The 17,784-nt window shown below is 42.5% G+C and overlaps 1 protein-coding gene across 2 annotated transcripts in view; it reads left to right on the plus strand.

Moving 5' to 3' along the window:
• Window positions 1-16,535, plus strand: part of SHISAL2A (shisa like 2A) — a 60,070-nt gene extending 43,535 nt beyond the window's left edge. The window contains exon 3 of one of the 2 annotated variants that reach the window (XM_053244599.1): window positions 11,315-16,535. In XM_053244599.1, the coding sequence (XP_053100574.1) occupies window positions 11,315-11,328 (14 nt within the window). In that variant the 3' untranslated portion in view covers window positions 11,329-16,535. The remainder of the gene's footprint in view (window positions 1-11,314) is intronic. The other variant, XM_053244600.1, reaches the window with a different exon arrangement.
• Window positions 16,536-17,784: the final 1,249 nt, after the last annotated feature.

Below are 17,784 nucleotides of genomic sequence, written 5' to 3' on the forward strand. Positions count from 1 at the left end.
ATTTCCAAATTTGCATATAATTGTTTTTAAACAGGTCTTTATTATTCTTAGTGAGATTTATTCCCAGGTATTTTATTGGCTTCTTCTTTGTTTGTACTCCTAAAACCCATGGAGGTGGTTAGCACCCTCTGTGCACTACACCACCACTGACTCTGGGCCACCCCAGCACCCCACAAGTGGCTTTAAGGTTTTTCTCCATAGGGAAGAATTGAGCAGCAGCCCCATAACTGCACTTGGGGGGTGCTGGGGTCGCCCAGAGCGAAGGTGCCAACCACCCCCATCGGTTGCTAACCCATGGCGTACTGGGTTTTGTTGTTTCTGGAATGTTCTGAGTGTAGATTCTTTGGCAGCATATAAGATTTTCAATGACAAACCATGAATCCACTCTCATTGCTAACCTTAAAGACACATAAACTTCAAAAATCACTTAAAAATCAGCCCTTTGCCTAATTCCTTTCAAATAATTTTGATAGCTTCTTGGCCCCCTTGGGCACTACCACCCACCACACTCTGCTCTAGGCCACCCCTTTGCCCTCGATGTGAAGCTATACATTTGCTGACACCTCCATGCTTCTTTATGGAGAAAAACCTTAAAGATGCGTAAACTTCAAAAATCACTTAAAAATCAGCCTTTCAAATAATTCTGATAACTTCCTGCCCCCCCCCCCCTTGGGAACTACCACCCACCACACTCCACTCTAGGACACCCCTTTCCCCCCGACTTGAAGCTATACATTTGCTGCAATCCTCATTATTCCCTATGAGGAATTCCAAAATATTTTTAAAATTCACTAATAATCAGAGGAGTGTCCGATTGCCTTGGGGTTTTGTGGGTGATAGTCATCCCTGGGTGCCTACCACCCACCCCACTTTTGTGCCCCTAGGTGCTCCACAATAGGGGATAATGGGCTGGTTCGGGTCCCATTATACCCTATGAGAAAAATAATTAAAAATATTTCAAATATTCATACAAAAATCGTAGGGGTGTCCTATTGCTTCGGGGTTTGGGTGGTTGTTGGCAGCCATGGGTGCTCCACAATAGGGAATAATGGGCTGGTTCAAGTCCCATTATACCCTATGAGAAAAAATAAAAATAAATTTCAAAAATTCATTAAAAATCGTACGAGTGTCCGATTGCTTTGGGGTTTGGGTGGTAGGTACCCATGGGTGCCAGATACCACCCCCACCCACTTTTGGAGGTTTGAACCAGTTCAAATACAACCACCCCCAGTTTGGTTCAAATTTGAACCTGCAGCTCGAACCTGATGGCTGGTTTGGTTCGAATTTGAACCATCGAACCACCCTGGTTCAAATTTGAACTGGTTCAAGTTTGAACCAATTCACACATCCCTATCAACTAGTGTGTGTACAGACTGAAGTACGTGTACAGAGTATCAGGATGGAAAATAGCACCATTATTGTTCCACTTACACTTTGTTTGTAGAGCTTTTAATTCCACCCCCTCTCCGAGATGTCTAGATTTTACATTCCAAGTGCAGAAGGTAGTGAGCAATGCAACAAAGCATTGATATGAAGAAACCATTAAAAAAACCTCCACCAAGGAGCAGAAGTAACGTTAAGAAGCAACAATATCACTCAAATTTCATAAGGGGCCATTATCCTCAGTCACCAAAAAAAGGAGCCAAAATCACTGGGCACATTAACACACAATATCCACCCTGGTGATGAATACTAGAAATAAAATGAGAGAAGATAAGCTGGCACCTTTCAAATATCTCAGAAAGAGAGGGATTTCCATACACTGAAAACAGGAAAAGAACATAAAAAACAATTTGCTGAATCTGACCAGTGGTCAATCTTCCAACAATTTTTCACCAACCAGATGCCTCAGGTTCACAAGCAGAACATAATGGAGATACTGTTGTCTGTCTCCAGCATCTTGTAATCAGTGGTATATTTCCTCTTGTTAGAGGTTGTTGATTTTTACCCACAATAGGTGAAACAGCAGAGCACTAAAGAATGAGCACACACTCCAGTTACAGAGTAGGTAGCAGAGGATGGTTGGGATATTGCAGCTATTTAGAGAAAACACATGGAGATCCTTGTGTGACCAAACACTAAACATTTATTGGTTAAATACACTTAGGAAAGACCGATCTCTAATCTAAAGGACTACATAGTGGATAGGTAAGGAGAGAGAGAGAGATATGTTTCCATCTGCTCTCTAGGAGGAAAGGAAGGATTGTGACTCAGCACAGGAAGTGCTGCAGAGTCAGTTCAGGGGTCATAGAGTAGGGACAGATAGGGAGACCCTGATTCACTTTGTCTACTCCCAATGCCCCTAGTGGTCATTAGGACAGTTGGTGCAAAAGGTCGATGCACTGGAAGTTCATCTCCAACACCTCTAACTATGGAGGGCCGATATAAAGTATCATGACCAATAATCATTGATGCCCCTATTCTCCCACATTTGTCTAATCCTTTCTAAAAGCTATCTTTGCTAGTGACCACCATGACATTTTGTGCCAAGCAGTTCCAAAACTTGTTCATGGACAGTGTAAAGCATTTCCTTGTTTTTCCTGAATATGTTGCCAACCTTTTGCATTATCAGATTATCCTGAGTCTTAATGTTCTGAGGACAGCAAGAAAGAACAATTTATCTCTATTCATTCTTTTGACAACATTCACAATATTTGTAAACTTACATTTCCCTTTAGTGATGTCTTTTCTAAACTAAAAAACTCAAACCTCTTTGGCAGTTCCTTATATGGAAAATGTTCCACCGCGCTCACCAATTTAGTTGTCTTTTTATGTACCTGATGAAATGTTCCATTTTTTATTTTTTTTTTAAGATTGGGTGACCAGCTCTGTTTTCCTGTATCCTGTACTGAAATCAGAAGGAACAACCAAAAGAGAAGCAAAGATAAAAGGCTCAGGGGAAGCTCTTTAATACATTCCTTTATCTATTTGTCAGTTGCGCTGGCTCCCAGTCTGTTTCCGGGCCCAATTCAAAGTGCTGGTTTTAACCTGGCCAGTGTAGCTGCTCACCGTCACTCTTCCTCCTGGCAGCCCCAAGCAGCACTCTCCCCAGCTCGGTAAAAGGGGGGGGGGACACGCTGCTTGGGGCTGCCAGGAGCATGAGCAGCAGTGCTAGCAGCTGTGCTGGCCAGATAAGCAGAGGCGTATCAAGGGGAAATAGCGCCTAGGGCAAGCACTGAAACTGCGCCCCCTGTCCAAACATCTGACACCCATCTTTCAGATAACTTTACTGTAATATCAGCTGAAAAATGCAAGTCAAGCTTGTTAATCTTTTAATCTTTCAAAAACTATTTAGCAGTGGACGTAGCCAGACCAGAAAATACTGGGAAACTACAAATTTCAGTATGCTGGGGCTCATGAAATACCCAAATACTATGTGGAGGTGTACTTGGAAAACTAAACAGAAGTGCCTGTCTAATTCCCTACTATGCATTGTAGCATCACCATTACATAAGTTTTAAAAATAAATGGAGAATTTGACTTTTCCTAGATACTCCGAAAATAATTAAAGGATATGCAGAGTAAACTGTGTCACTGCTTGGAATATATTCTAGTCTTTCGGAAAGACAGTTAAAATGAGAGAAAGAGAGCAAGAAACTCCCAGTGGGCCTTAATACTAAGGATTTCACACTGATTCAAAGACAAACTCACTATTCATAGCCATATTATTAAGACATCACATTTAACTCACTTATCACAAGAAGCAAAGTAAGAGCAAATGAATACAATCCTAGCTCATAAGGTTCAGCTCAGTATTCACAAGCCCTGATTCTCTGTACATAGTGCCAAACTGAATATGTGTACATTGACATATTAAATTGTAATTTATTTTAACCTGTAGCTCCTTCGAGGGGCTTCCTAAAGGTCATGGGGGGGGCGGGTCTGAAAAAGTCCCTCTCCCCCCACCAGCCTCTTAATTCACTGCTGCAGCCCTTCCCGGGCTGAGTTTCGGGCCTGTTTGGGCCTACAAAGATTGGTGTGGTGGCCATTTTTGAGACCGCCATGCATGCTCAAATGGCCTCTGCGAGTCCTGGCAAGGCCTAGGGCCTTGCAGGCACCATTTGAGCATGTGCAGTGACCATTTTAAAAATATTTTTTTAAAAAAATGGCCACCGAAAACACAATGGCCACTGCGCATGCTCAAATGGCCTCTGAGAAGCCTGGCATGGCCTAGGGAGAGGCCATTTGAGCATGCGCAGTGGCCATGTTGTTTTTGGTGGCCATTTCTTAATTTTTTAATTTTAAAAAATGGCACTCCCCCTTCAAGTGGTGCCCGGGGCACGTGCCCTGCCTGCCCTACCCTAGATATGCCCCTGCAGATAAGCAGCTTACTTACTCATTCGCCACCCTCACCTGGCCACTCCTTACCCCTGAAAGGGTCCCCCACCCCCTGTACTTGTAAAGGGGAATCCTCACTGGATTCCCCTTTACAAGTATATCCCCCAAACTGGTTCAGCCCGGTTCGATGGTCAAAACCAGACTGGACCCAGTTCGGGCAAACATGGAACCAGGCCGGGTCAGTTCAAATCTGGTTTGGATTGAACCAAACTGGCCAAACTGGTTCTGTGCACACTCCTAGAACAGATATACTTCTGAGTTATACTGTAAAGGCACCTGGTGAGGGATCCAGATGTACTGTTCAGAAATGTACATATTTTGTGGGTGAGCAAAATAAGTAATCTCACCCACTACTCAGATAGTGGATTTGCTCTCTGATGATGGCAAAAACTTCAAAAGAAGCAGAAGCAGCCAAGAAGCTGGATCTCCAAAATAGATATATTTCCCCTATGTACCTTAGAGATCAGAAGGAAAAAGAGATAAAACACAACAGAATTTGCTTTTGTTAACATTGTACGCAGACCCAGATCAAAAGACTTGTACACACCCACACACCAGTCCACACAAGTACGGCTGTGAGAACAACAGTGAACAAGATTACGGATAGTGAACACAAGAAAGAATTACTGCTGTAAAAGAAAATATTAAGGGAACCCAAAAAGAACATCAGTTGTGGTAGCTGAACATATGAAGCTGCCTCCTACTGGGTCAAAGCATTGATCCATCCAGTTCAGTATTGTTTACACTGACTGATGACAGCTCTCCAGCATTTCAGACAGGGGTCCTTCTAGCCCTCTGGTAATAACGGATTGAACGTGGGACCATCTGTAGGCAAAGTATGTGCTCTGCTACTGAGCTACAGCCCTCCTGCAATGAAATGTGACTGAAGCCAGAAAAAGAAATATGAGATGTAATTAGCAAAAGGCATCAAAAATAAAATCAGGGTCTTAGAAGAGAAATGGTGGGATATTATTAGGTCATCACAGTGTAAAGCGAAAAATAAAAAATATTACTGCCAAAGTAGGTAGAGAAATGGACAAAATCTCTATGTTAGGAAAACTCAAGTTTATCAAAGTCCTATTGACATCAATGTGACAAATCCCTTTTCAGAGTAAATGGTTTGGAAACTTCAGCCAGCGGCCACAGTCCATTCCAAATATGTCCTCCATTAACCCTATTGACTTGTATAAGAGCAAGGGCTGATATAATGTAATCTGCTTTATTATACAGTCCATTGCTTGGCATATGATGGGCCCATATGTCTTGTGATATTTAAATGAACAGAGCTCAATACAGTAAGAAACACTGTGATTATCATATGCATAACAATAATAGCTCTAAAGACTACCCATTCACAAGGTAAGCCTCAATGCTAGTAAACATCTAATAATCAGAAATGTCAGCCCAGATTATTTCTTCTCCTTGAATGCTGAATGGATTTGTAACACTCTCCACAGAAGTAAACAGGAACAATTTACAATTTAGTGGGGGAAGTAGTGCTTGGCAACATGGAAAGAAGTTGGGTAAAATGTAATTATCTCTTAAGAAGATAATTGTTTCTGTTGAAAGCATTTCTACTTTAAGGATAAACTTAACTACAGTGGAACGTTTATTTGAAAATATAAGACAACAGAGAAATCAACAATCACTATACTGACTGTTCTTATTGAACCATTACAGAATGTTTTAAAGGCATTACCCATTAGAGAGAAACAAATTTGTTTGGATCAATAACAGGATTTGCAGCCTCCTAATGGCAATTTCTTTTGCATGTAGCACTCTTTAAAAAATATTGGTTTTTCAGTTTCCCATGTTGTCAAATTCAGACTGAATTATTGTGATTATTTTGGCCTGGTTCACATAGGCCTGATTCAATCTAGGTTTAAAGTTGGCAACCAACATTAGAATGTGTGAACCCATGCAAAGGTGGGCATCTCATATTCATCTTAGGACACAAACTGAGATCAATAATCTTAGCATGGGTTCACATGATCACACTAATGTGGTGTAATGCTGATTTTAAACCTAGATTCAAATGATTCCGTGAACCAGGTCTTTGTTGAACAATCAACATTATAGTTAGCTCTTTGCATCTGGAACTTTTGGTGTATCCATATGACATTAAAACTGGCAAAATCAGAAATCCCACTTTCACCTTCATTCGAGGGTTGTAGTTTCTCCAACACCCCACCCCACTAGGGTTAAACACTTGTTCATAGCCTAGCCCCTGGAGCTGTAGCAAGGGAGAAGAGGCAGGTCTTCCTGACCATCACCCCATGGTTACTGCTGGATAAGCCAAGCCACTAGGCTTTATGAGTGGAGAGGAAGGAAAAATTGATCACAAAGTTACTGGGAAAATATCCAACAGACCAGACACTGACAATCAATCAAATGAACATAGAGGAGATATGGGTATATGGAAGGGAGCTGGATGAAAGGAGTCCCGAAGCATGATTGAGTCAGACAGCTATGGAGCTAATGGTTCATGCACCAGTTAATCTGATTTGGTATAACACCACCCTGTATCAGATGTGTGCACTGATTGTTCTTTCTAACCCTGTCTTATAGCAGTCATAGCCAGGAATCACACCTGAGATCCTTGGTGTCCAAAGCCTGTACTTTCTCACAGAGATACAGTTCTGTGTAGGGCCTTTTCACTACTGGGCTATATGACTGGGATCATGCCATGCTTGGGGCTTAGATGGGGAGTGTGATAGGTTAGGCCTGCAGGAAACTACAGATGCCTCACCATGAGTTTCTTGTGGCGGCATGTTTAGAGTTGTTCTACGGAATGGGATGCTTGGGCTACAGCAGGGGCATAGCAAGGCTGGAGTGGGCCCTGAAGACAGGCTCCTGCCTCACCACCACCTAGAGGCATGAGGGGGAGAGCAAAGAGCAAGCAGTCACCCTCCTTCCTGAGGGATCCGGGGACATCTCCCCAACCCCTTGTTCATAGCTACACGTCTGGCTTCTAGTTCTGCTGTTTCTTCCTTTTTCACCCCACAGCATTCTTGCTGGTAAGACCCTCAGAAGATAGGCCTTGCCTTTTGGAGGCCAGATTCCAGGCCCCATATATCAGGAGTCAACCAATTTGAGCATGTGACTGAGGACCAGCGCCTACCTGAGGGCATCGCTACCTGGCAACAGCCCTGCCACATTCACACTTCCCTAGAGAAATGATCAAGCTCACACGCCCTGTTTTCCATGGCGTCCCTCTTGTCCCCTGAGCTACTGGCCAAGTCACATGTTTCCTGCTAAATGTTGCAGCATGTATTGTACGGTACACTATGCATTCTTCCTTATTTATGTGGCCCCTTCCCTCTTCCTTGAAACATGCTTATTCCCTTCACATGGGCATGTTGAGGGCAAAATGACCATGACTTGGTGTGGAATTCTTGGTACATCAGCAAGATTCAAACCCTTTTCTTGGGGATCCTGTGGCTTACAGGTTTGGTGTGCAAGCCACCTCTGAACCACTGGGCTATAGAGTTGGCTGGCTGTCACAACTGAAACGGCAGCCCTTTCTGCACTGTGTGCCCTGGCTCCCCATCGCCCAGGGTCATTAGCAGGCTGCAGTTGGCTTCTAGGTAATTTGAACCCTGTCTGAGCAGAGTCCTGGAGCTTGAAGCTACAGGGTTTACTTGCCAGCTCTCTAACTGAAGGCCATAGGTAGCCTCTGATAGGAAAGATGCTGTGAGATATTGCTGAAAGGTGTAGGTAGGTGTAGGTGTGTGTGTGTGTGTGTGTGTGTGTGTGTGTGTGTGTGTGTGTGTACACACATATGGACAGAGTAGGGGAATATCATCATGGTATTGCAGCCATTAACATATTTTTATTGAAGTCTTCCCTTCCTTTAACTAATATAATCTGTGCATGACATCATGATCAGGTGGTGATGGGCTTTCTAGGAATGCTACAGAATTGGCTGTTACCATCACTACATGATGATGACTGTTTGGAATGGTGTATTGTTTCTAAAGCTACTGTACTGTTAACGTAGTTGTTGAGAACGCACAGGATTATGACTCTATTACACTGGCATTAGGCCTGGCATAACAGCTGCCCAGCATAGCAGAACTGTAAGATCAGTGAATTGGCCAGCTCTTTCTACATACACTTGTGAAGAGGAGAACCGGTACCATGGCCAGCATCAGGGGTCAGCATTACTGGACAGCAGCTAAGGAACCCCTCAAAAACCTGGAACCAAGCATGACCAGTACCAAGATACATATTTACTGCCAGTTTCTTAGGGTGTAGTGATGCATTATAATTGTGCTGAAAATTGATCTATTTGAGAGCTATCCATCCTGATGGAGAACATCTTCCAAAGTCTGAAAGCAGAAACACACTGATTATTTAACTTCAGATATATTTAACAGAGAGCAAATTTACTTAATTACATTCCAGCTGCATCATATAAGTGCATAAGTGCATCATAAGGTACAATTCTGATTAATGTAATCAGCTTCTGGAAGATATTTGAAATTCCGAGGAGCCAGCAACATCCCTCCTGATATCTTTGTGTGCAAACATTGGGGATATTCTGGCCCTGTAAACAACGATAAATATTGGTGTAGGAATTATTTGAATACAATATGCAAGCGAACCCTATTCACACACAGTTTCTTAGTCATGTGGTAAGAATGCAGATTATAAATGTAGGACATAAATAATAAGGTGGCTGAAAGAGCAGTCCATAGTTCAGTTCCAGAATAGCATCATTTTGTCTTCAGGTTACATCCAGCTTGCAGCCAGGGCTCAGTGTGTGATTTTTTAATTCAAAATTGGCAATTGTGTCTGGTTCTTTTCAGCTGGTGGCACCTTTTTGTTTTGCAATTTAATTTAACTGGCTTGAAAGGCTGCAACAACTTAATTGTACTGAAAGACCAAGATAACTCAAGACCTGACACCTATTTTCTCATTCCCTTGGCAACCAAAGAAAAACTAAGAAAAAGTAGAAGTTATTGGACACATTCAGTGAACATCTAACAATCAAATCATTTTGCTGTCCAACATAAAGTGTATACAGTGGGGTTGTCAGTCAGCATTGTCGGCACAGTGTTAGCCTCATGTTGCCCTCATTTCCCATCCCTCACATTTGTCAGGCTTCTTTCCTTCCTACAAACCACCAGACAAAAATATCTTTTATAGACCAACTGGGGATAATATTTTATACAGCCATTTCCATTTGCTGTCTTCTAAGTGATTTATTTATTTATTATTTATTATTAAAACTTTTATACCGCCCTTCCAAAAGGCTCAGGGCGGTTTACATTAAAACACCATTAAAAACAATTAATAATTAAACAAAAATTATAAAGCATAAAACAATAACTAACAATTAAAAACATCATAAAACAACAATTAAATAATCAAAACAATTTAAAAACAAGTTTTAAAAAGCTGAGAAAGCCTGGTTGAAGAGCTGTGTTTTCAGGTGTTTTCTGAAAATTGCCAGAGATGGGGAGGATCATATCTCAGCAGGGAGCGCATTCCACAATCTCGGGGCAGCAGCCGAGAAGGCCTGTCTCTGTGTAGCCACCAAACGAGTTGGTGGCAACTGAAGACGGACCTCCTCAAGTGACCTCAGCGGCCGGTGGGGCTCATAGCGAAGATTGCGGAGATTGGTTAACTAGATCAGCCAAATTGCATAATCATGTATTGTGCTTTCTCTCCAGGACTAGGAAATTAATGAGCACTCCTGGGAAAAACTGCCTTAGTTGAAAGAGTCTCAGATAGATAGACAAATAAACAGATAAATAAACAGCTTACATACATACATACATACATACATACCTCAACACTATGAATTTGCATCCAGGTTAGAAGGCTGGGCAGCTTCTAGAGGCTGGTGTATGTATGTATGTGTGTTCCTGTGAGCATGTGGGAGAGATGCTGAGTTGCCACTGCTGTGCTGTAGAAGTATGAAGTCTCATGAGTGCTCAGACACTATGAACATATTTGATTGAGAGTTTACAGGAAGGCTATGGATGTGTCACAAATGTGGTGGGAGCAGGAAGCACAACAGCCTTGCACTTCCTTTTTGCTAACCTCTTCATCATGTCCATTTTCCCTACTAGAGAACGTATCAATCAAATCAATCAATCAATTATCAATCAATCAATCTTTATCACAGCCAATGACCAGCAAAACATAATAAACAACAACTGATAAAGCAAAACAGAACAGTAAGATAGGAAAACAGTAAACCATTGACCATAAAGTGAATTTAACCAACTCTTGGAGAATCTTACAAACTATAAAACAAAATTTTACAATGTTTAAATAAATTAAATTATTCTGGTCAAATCATAAATATTAGGAGAGGAGAGCTGGTCTTGTTGTAGCGAGCAGGACGTGTTCCCTTAGGGAAGCAGGATCTGCCCTGGTTGCATATGAATAGGAGACTTGATGTGTGAACACTGTAAGATATTCCCCTTAGGGAATTGAGCCACTCTGGGAAGAGCAGAAGGTTCCGAGTTCCCTCCCTGGCATCTCCCTGGCTGTGAGAGATTCCTGCCTGCAACCTTGGAGAAGCCCCTGTTAGTATGTGTAGACAATACTGAGCTAGATGGAACAACAGTCTGACTATCTATGGCTTCCTATGTTCCTAAGAAGGTAAAATTAATCTGAATGGCCTGGAAATTTAACTAAAAAGAGGGTAATAAAACAGGAATAGATATCCTTATTAAAAATGCAGTATAGGAGAACATGAACCATTGATTCAGTGGCTCCTGCACACAAGGGCAGAGCCAGGCTGCATATGGAATTTTCTTGAATTTTCATTCCAGTACTGCCGTAGAAAGCACATTGAAATGCACTTGAGTCAAAGCTCTTCTAAATCTAGACACTGTTATTTGATTTAGATATCTTGGGGGCCTTGAAATGAAGCGTTGGTTGCTGATAAAATCATCTATCTCTTAAGTATTTTTAGAGCATGTAAATATGAAACAGTTTACACAATTTTTTCTTTCAGAAGTGATGATGTGAAACAACAGGAAATGGAAGAATGTTGTAATAATAATAATATAATCATCATCATCATCATCAACATCATCATCAAGAACCTGGAAGAGAAAGAACATTACAAATACCTGGGCATTCTCCAGGCTGATAACATCGCACACACTGAAGTTAAAAGAAAAATTGGAAGTGAATACATCAGGAGAGTTAGAAAAATCCTAAAGTCCAAACTCAATGGCGGGAACACCATACAAGCCATAAACACCTGGGCTATACCTGTTATCAGCTACATTGCAGGAATAATAGACTGGACCCAGGCAGAGCTAGAGATGCTAGATCGTAAGACCAGGAAGATAATGACCATCAATCATGCTCTGCACCCCCGCAGTGATGTAGATAGGCTATACCTCCCTCGCAGCTCAAGTGGAAGAGGAATGCTGCAAGTCTATCAAACAGTAGAGGAGGAGAAAAGAGGCCTTGAAGAATATATCAAGGACAGTGAAGAAGATGCACTTCAAATGGTCAAGAACGCGAAACTATTCAACACCAATGAAACAAAACAGGCCTACAAGAAAGAACCGAGCAGAAAAATGGAAAAAGAAGCCCCTGCATGGTCAATATTTGCACAATATAAGTGGAAAATCAGACATCACCCAGACCTGGCAATGGCTTAAGAATGGCAACTTGAAGAAAGAAACAGAGGGTTTAATACTGGCTGCACAAGAACAGGCACTAAGAACAAATGCAATAAGAGCAAAAGTCGAAAAATCAACAACAAACAGCAAGTGCCGCCTTTGTAAAGAAGCAGATGAAACCGTGGACCACCTAATCAGCTGTTGTAAAAAGATTGCACAGACTGACTACAAACAAAGGCATGACAAAGTAGCAGGGATGATACACTGGAACATCTGCAAAAAATACAAGCTACCTGTAGCCAAAAATTGGTGGTACCATAAAACTGAAATAGTTGAAGAAAATGAAGATGTAAAAATATTATGGGACTTCCGACTACAAACAGACAAACATCTGCCACACAATACACCAGATATAACTGTAGTGGAGAAGAAAGAAAAACATGTCAAAATAATCAACATAGCAATACCAGGGGATAGCAGAATAGAAGAAAAAGAAATAGAAAAAATCACCAAATACAAAGATCTACAAGTTGAAATCGAAAGGCTGTGGCAGAAAAAGACCAAAATAATCCCAGTGGTAATTGGCGCCCTGGGTGCAGTTCTAAAAGACCTTGAAGAGCACGTCAACACCATAGGGGCCACAGAAATCACCATCAGCCAATTACAAAAAGCAGCTTTACTGGGAACAGCCTATATTCTGCGACGATATCTATAACAACAGCAACAACACTGACAATAAAATTCAACCATCCCAGGTCCTTGGGAAGGACTCGATGTCTGGATAAAACAAACCAGTCAATAACACCTGTCTGACCGTGTAAAATAATAATAATAAGGCACTACCTTGGCGTGGTTGTGGGGCTTGCGTGCTCTGAGGAAGGTGAAAGCTATGCCAGAGGTCCAACCACACTGGACAGGTCTCACCAGAAAAGCCAGATGAAGAGTGCCTCTCACATCAACAATATGGTGAGACGTAACTTTAATAAATCTATACCGGATCGGTCATCGCTCGGGTCAACAAGGACCGCGCCAGGTGCTGGATTCCCTGGACATCTGGTGGCAAGTGGGCAACAGGACTCAGGATCTTCAGTTGAACAAACAGGGCAATTTAGAAAATTGCAAGAGAAGAAAAACAAATCTAAGTGATGCATGGATTGACTACAAGAAAGCCTTCGACTCATTGCCTCACACATGGATACTAAAATGTTTAGAAATAACTGGTGTCAGCAAAAACATTCAGATATTTATTTAAAAAGCAATGAGCATGTGGAGTACACAGTTAACAATCAGTGGTGAGACAATTGGACAGGTCAGCATTAGAAGAGGTATTTTCCAAGGGGACTCACTATCCCGTCTGTGATCACCATGACTCCACTTTCACAAATACTAAACAAAACAGGCCTCAGATACAAAACATCTAAAACATCAAGTCAAATAAACCATCTGCTGTACATGGATGATCTGAAGTTGTATGGAATGTCCCAGTCAGAAATCGAATCACTGCTCAACACTGTCCGTATATTCAGTAGTAACAATAATAATATCAGGATTGATTAGGTGGCATCCTAGGGCAAAAGATTGCCTTTAACTGTCCTTATTGGCATGACTCACTTAACATAAAAACATAAGAACAGCCTTGCTGGATCAGGCCCAAGGCCTATCTAGTCCAGCATCCTGTTTCACACAGTGGCCCATCAGATGTCTCTGAGGAGCCCACAGAAGAGGTGAGGGCATGCCCTCTCTCTTGGTTCTCTGCAACTGGTATTTAGAGCCATCTTGCCTCTGAGGCTGGAAGCAGCCTATAGTCACCAGACTAATAGCCATTGATAGACCAGCCCTCCATGAATTTGTCTAAGCTAGAGATGTGCACGAACTGAAGTTCATGCACAGGTTCAGAGCCGAATCAGTTCGGTTGAGGTCTGAACCAGTTCGGCGCCACGGGGTGGGAGTGGGATCTTTTAAAAGGAGGAAAGCAGGTCCTTACCTGCTCTCCACCACTGCAAGCAGCTTCCTGCTGTGACGGTTCTCCCCCAAGAACCCATGCGCAGTGCTGGGACACACATGGCATCTGTGCGTGCAGGAGTACCATTTGTGGGGTCAGCATGGTGTTGGATGGTAAGGACCTGCTCTCCTCCTTTTAAAAGATCCCACTTGCCACTCCTCCCACTCCACCTAGTGGCTCCAAACCTCCATTTGTGCACTTCCTTCATCAAAGCCCCTTTTAAAGCCATCTAAGCTAGTGGCCATCTCCACATCCCTCAAACTCTATGAGCATTGCTAAGTACCAGTGCATCCTTTTTATATCTGCTGTGTTTTGTCCCAAAGTTTTTGCATGCAAAACAAGAAGCTTTATTTTGTTGAACAGACTATCCCATCATCTGAGCTCTTCAAACCAAGCCATGGGAGAGGCATTCCTAACCTACCTCATTGGTGTCATTGCACTAAAGAGCAGAAACATTCTAACAAGCACATGCAGTTTTGCACTCTGCCATTCTGCACCATCCCTGACAAAGGCTGGTAGGTAGGGATGTGCATGGAACTGACGGGGGCCAGTTCGAAGGTGGGGGGGATACCTTTAAGGGAGGGGGTGCTCTTATCCCTCCTGTCGCCTTTCCATGTTGGCATGAGCGAGTGCACATCGCCGTGTGCACGAATGAGCACAGCGTCCGTGCACGTTGATTACTTTTGGCCAATTCTGGTCCGACGAGGGAATGGGGCGTCAGGGAGGTACGCTTCCACCCCTGCCAGACCATTTGAAAGTGCAGCACTGGTGGGGAAAATGCATCGGGAGGGGTAAGAGCCCCCGCTCCCACCCTTAAAGGTATCCCTCCCACCTTCGAACCAGCTGAACCGCTGGTCATTTGAACCCATAAAAGAGCCTCTGAACAGGGTTTGTGCACATCCCTAAAGGCTGGCTCATTACAGAAGTCTACCACACACATGGCTTTAGTTTTTGGTGCATTTAATCTTTTATAATGCATGTGAAATATTAACTCCATGTGTTTTAGCTGCATGCATATCATCGCAGTCCTGGCGACTGTGGGTATAGTTGGAACAGACCTCCTTTTCAGCTCAATTCACCTCTAAATGTCTCCCAGGTAGAACTAGGACTCCAGGTCCATTTTGCATAGAGCCAGAGATGAGGGGAAATGGCACTGTCTGTGTGATGAATCTCTGGTGACTAAGGGTCTGTGAAGACCACCTCAGGAAACTAGATCAGCAAGGTCAACTCTCCTGATATGCATATACCTAGCAAATCAAATTCTAAATTAAGAATTGAGATCTTTCAGCCAGAAGTGATTCCTTATTTCCTTGGATTAAAAAACAAGGTTCATTCCATGGAGTCTTTGCCAAAGGCACCAGTCTACCAATTAGGTAAACCAGCCTGATTTTCCAGGGAACAAAGGGCAGGTTTCCCCAAATTCCTCCACCTTCTTCAAAACAATAGTTGCAGAAACTGCATCATGACAAAAAAGGAACTCTATTTTGTATACTTCCCTTCCCAAAGGAATAGGGTCCAAATCTATAGAATGTTTTTGTTATTCTCAGTCCATTTTGGCTATATCTTCTCCAGTCCAAGAGCAGCCTTTTGAGCCATTCATCCTATTGCTCAGGGGCATAGCAAGGTTGGAGTGGGCCCAGAGACCAGGGGCGTATCTACGGTAGGGCAGGTAGGGCACGTGCCCCAGGTGCCACTTGAAGGGGGCGCCATTTTTTAAGATGAAAAAATGGCCGCCGATAACAAAATGGCCACTGTGCATGCTCAAATGGCCTCTGTGAGGCCCTAGGCCATGACAGGCCTTGCAGATACCAATTGAGCATGAGCAGTGGCTATTTTGTTTTCGGTGGCCATTTTTTAAATAAAATGGCCAATGCACATGCTCAAATGGTCCCTGCAAGGCCCTCAGCTCAGGATGGGCTGCAGTGGTGAATTAAGAGGCCAGTGGGGGGAGGGGGAACCTTTGCAGACTCCACACCCCATGACCTGTAGGAACCCCCCCAAAGGGGCTACAGGTTAATTTTTTTTTTAAATTTAATATAATATAAGTCACTGTACACATATTCAGTTTGGCACTATGTACAGAGAATCAGGGCTTGTGAATACTAAGCTGAAGCTTATGAGCTAGGATTGTATTCATTTGCTCTTACTTTGCTTCTTGTGATAAGTGAGTTAAATGTGATGTCTTAATTATATGGCTATTAATGGTGAGTTTGTCTTTGAATCAGTCTGAAATCCTTAGTATTAAGGCCCACTGGGAGTTTCTTGCTCTCTTTCTCTCATTTTAACTGTCTTTATGAAATACTGGAATATATTCCAAGCAGTGATACAGCTTACTTTGCATATCCTTTAATTATTTTCAGAGTATCTGGGAACAGTCAAATTCTCCATTTATTTTTAAAACATATGTAAAAGTGATGCTACAATGCATAGTAGGGAATTAGACAGGCACTTCTGTTTAGTTTTCCAAGTACACCGCCACATAGTATCTAGGTATTTCATGAGCCCCAGCATACTGAAATTTGTATTTTCCCAGTATTTTTTTGGTTTGGCTACGTCCACTGCTAAATAGTTTTTGAAATATTAAAAGATTAACGAGCTTGACTTGTATTTTTGAGCTGATATTATGGTAAAGTTATCTGAAAGATGGGTGTCAGATGTTTGGACAGGGGGCGCAATTTCAGTGCTTGCCCTAGGCACTATTTTTCCTAGATACGCCTCTGCCAGAGACAAGATTTTAAAATGGGCCCCCGCCTCACTGAAGCTCAGCTCATGAAGTAAATAAATCTTAAATGAGGCTGAATAGTGGTAACAAAAAGCACAGTAAAATTTATATATACCTACGTGCCACAAAAGAACATCATCCTAAATTATTTTTTTAAAGGTTTTGTAAATTGTGGACGATGCAAGTCATTTAATGGTACTAGAGAAAGACATGCTGTTCTGGTAACTCCAGGTCTTAACATTCGCATCAATCATGTGACTTGCCTCGGGGGGGGGGCCAAGGCAGTGGGCCCCCAGACAACTGTCTCTCCTTGCCCTATTATAGTTACGCCCCTGCTATAGCTAGCACAGAGAGAGAACGGTGAAATTGCTCCTAGAGACCTTTGGCTGCACAGGCCTGCACCCACTGGCCCAGAGAGCCTCTTCCGTGCTTTTTTACCACCCCATTATGTCTAAACTCCAGCCTAACCACATGGAGCTCCCCTTGCTATGTGGGTCTCCAACCATCTCAATTCAAGCCTAGAAAACATTGTGCAGAAAGGACAGATATAACCCCTTGCTAACCACTGTCTCTGAACTCGCTGGTCTTGTCTGACTCTGAACTCCCTTCTCTGCCCTTGTTTCTTTTCTCTCCAATTCCCAAAGGAACAGAAACGGCAGGAACTGCCTAGTTGCCCAGCTGTCAATTTTATTTATTTATTTTAAACACCTTTTTATACCACCCCATATGCAAGTACCTGGGCAGTTCGCAATCTAAAAACTTAATTAAAAAATTAAACACAATTAGAAAAGTTTAAATTATAGATAAAACTCTAAAACCTTAAACTTTAAAACGATAAACTATGTGCCTGACAAAACAGGTATGTTTTCAGGTCCTTCTTAAAAAAAACATATAGAGAAGGGGAGGTTCTAATTTCATTAGGAAGCAAGTTCCAAAGTCCTGGGGCAACCCTAGAAAAGATCTGGTTTTTGAGCCTCCACCAACCGAGCTGGTGGCAACCATAACTGGACCTCCCCAGATGATCTAAATAGGTGACGGGGTTCATGAAGAAGGCGGTGTTCACTTAAATACCTTGGACCCAAGCCACGAGAGTCAGTGTGGTGTAGTGGTTAGAGTGCTGGACT

Source organism: Hemicordylus capensis, chromosome 4 (assembly GCF_027244095.1).
Source record: "Hemicordylus capensis ecotype Gifberg chromosome 4, rHemCap1.1.pri, whole genome shotgun sequence".
Taxonomy (NCBI): domain Eukaryota; kingdom Metazoa; phylum Chordata; class Lepidosauria; order Squamata; family Cordylidae; genus Hemicordylus; species Hemicordylus capensis.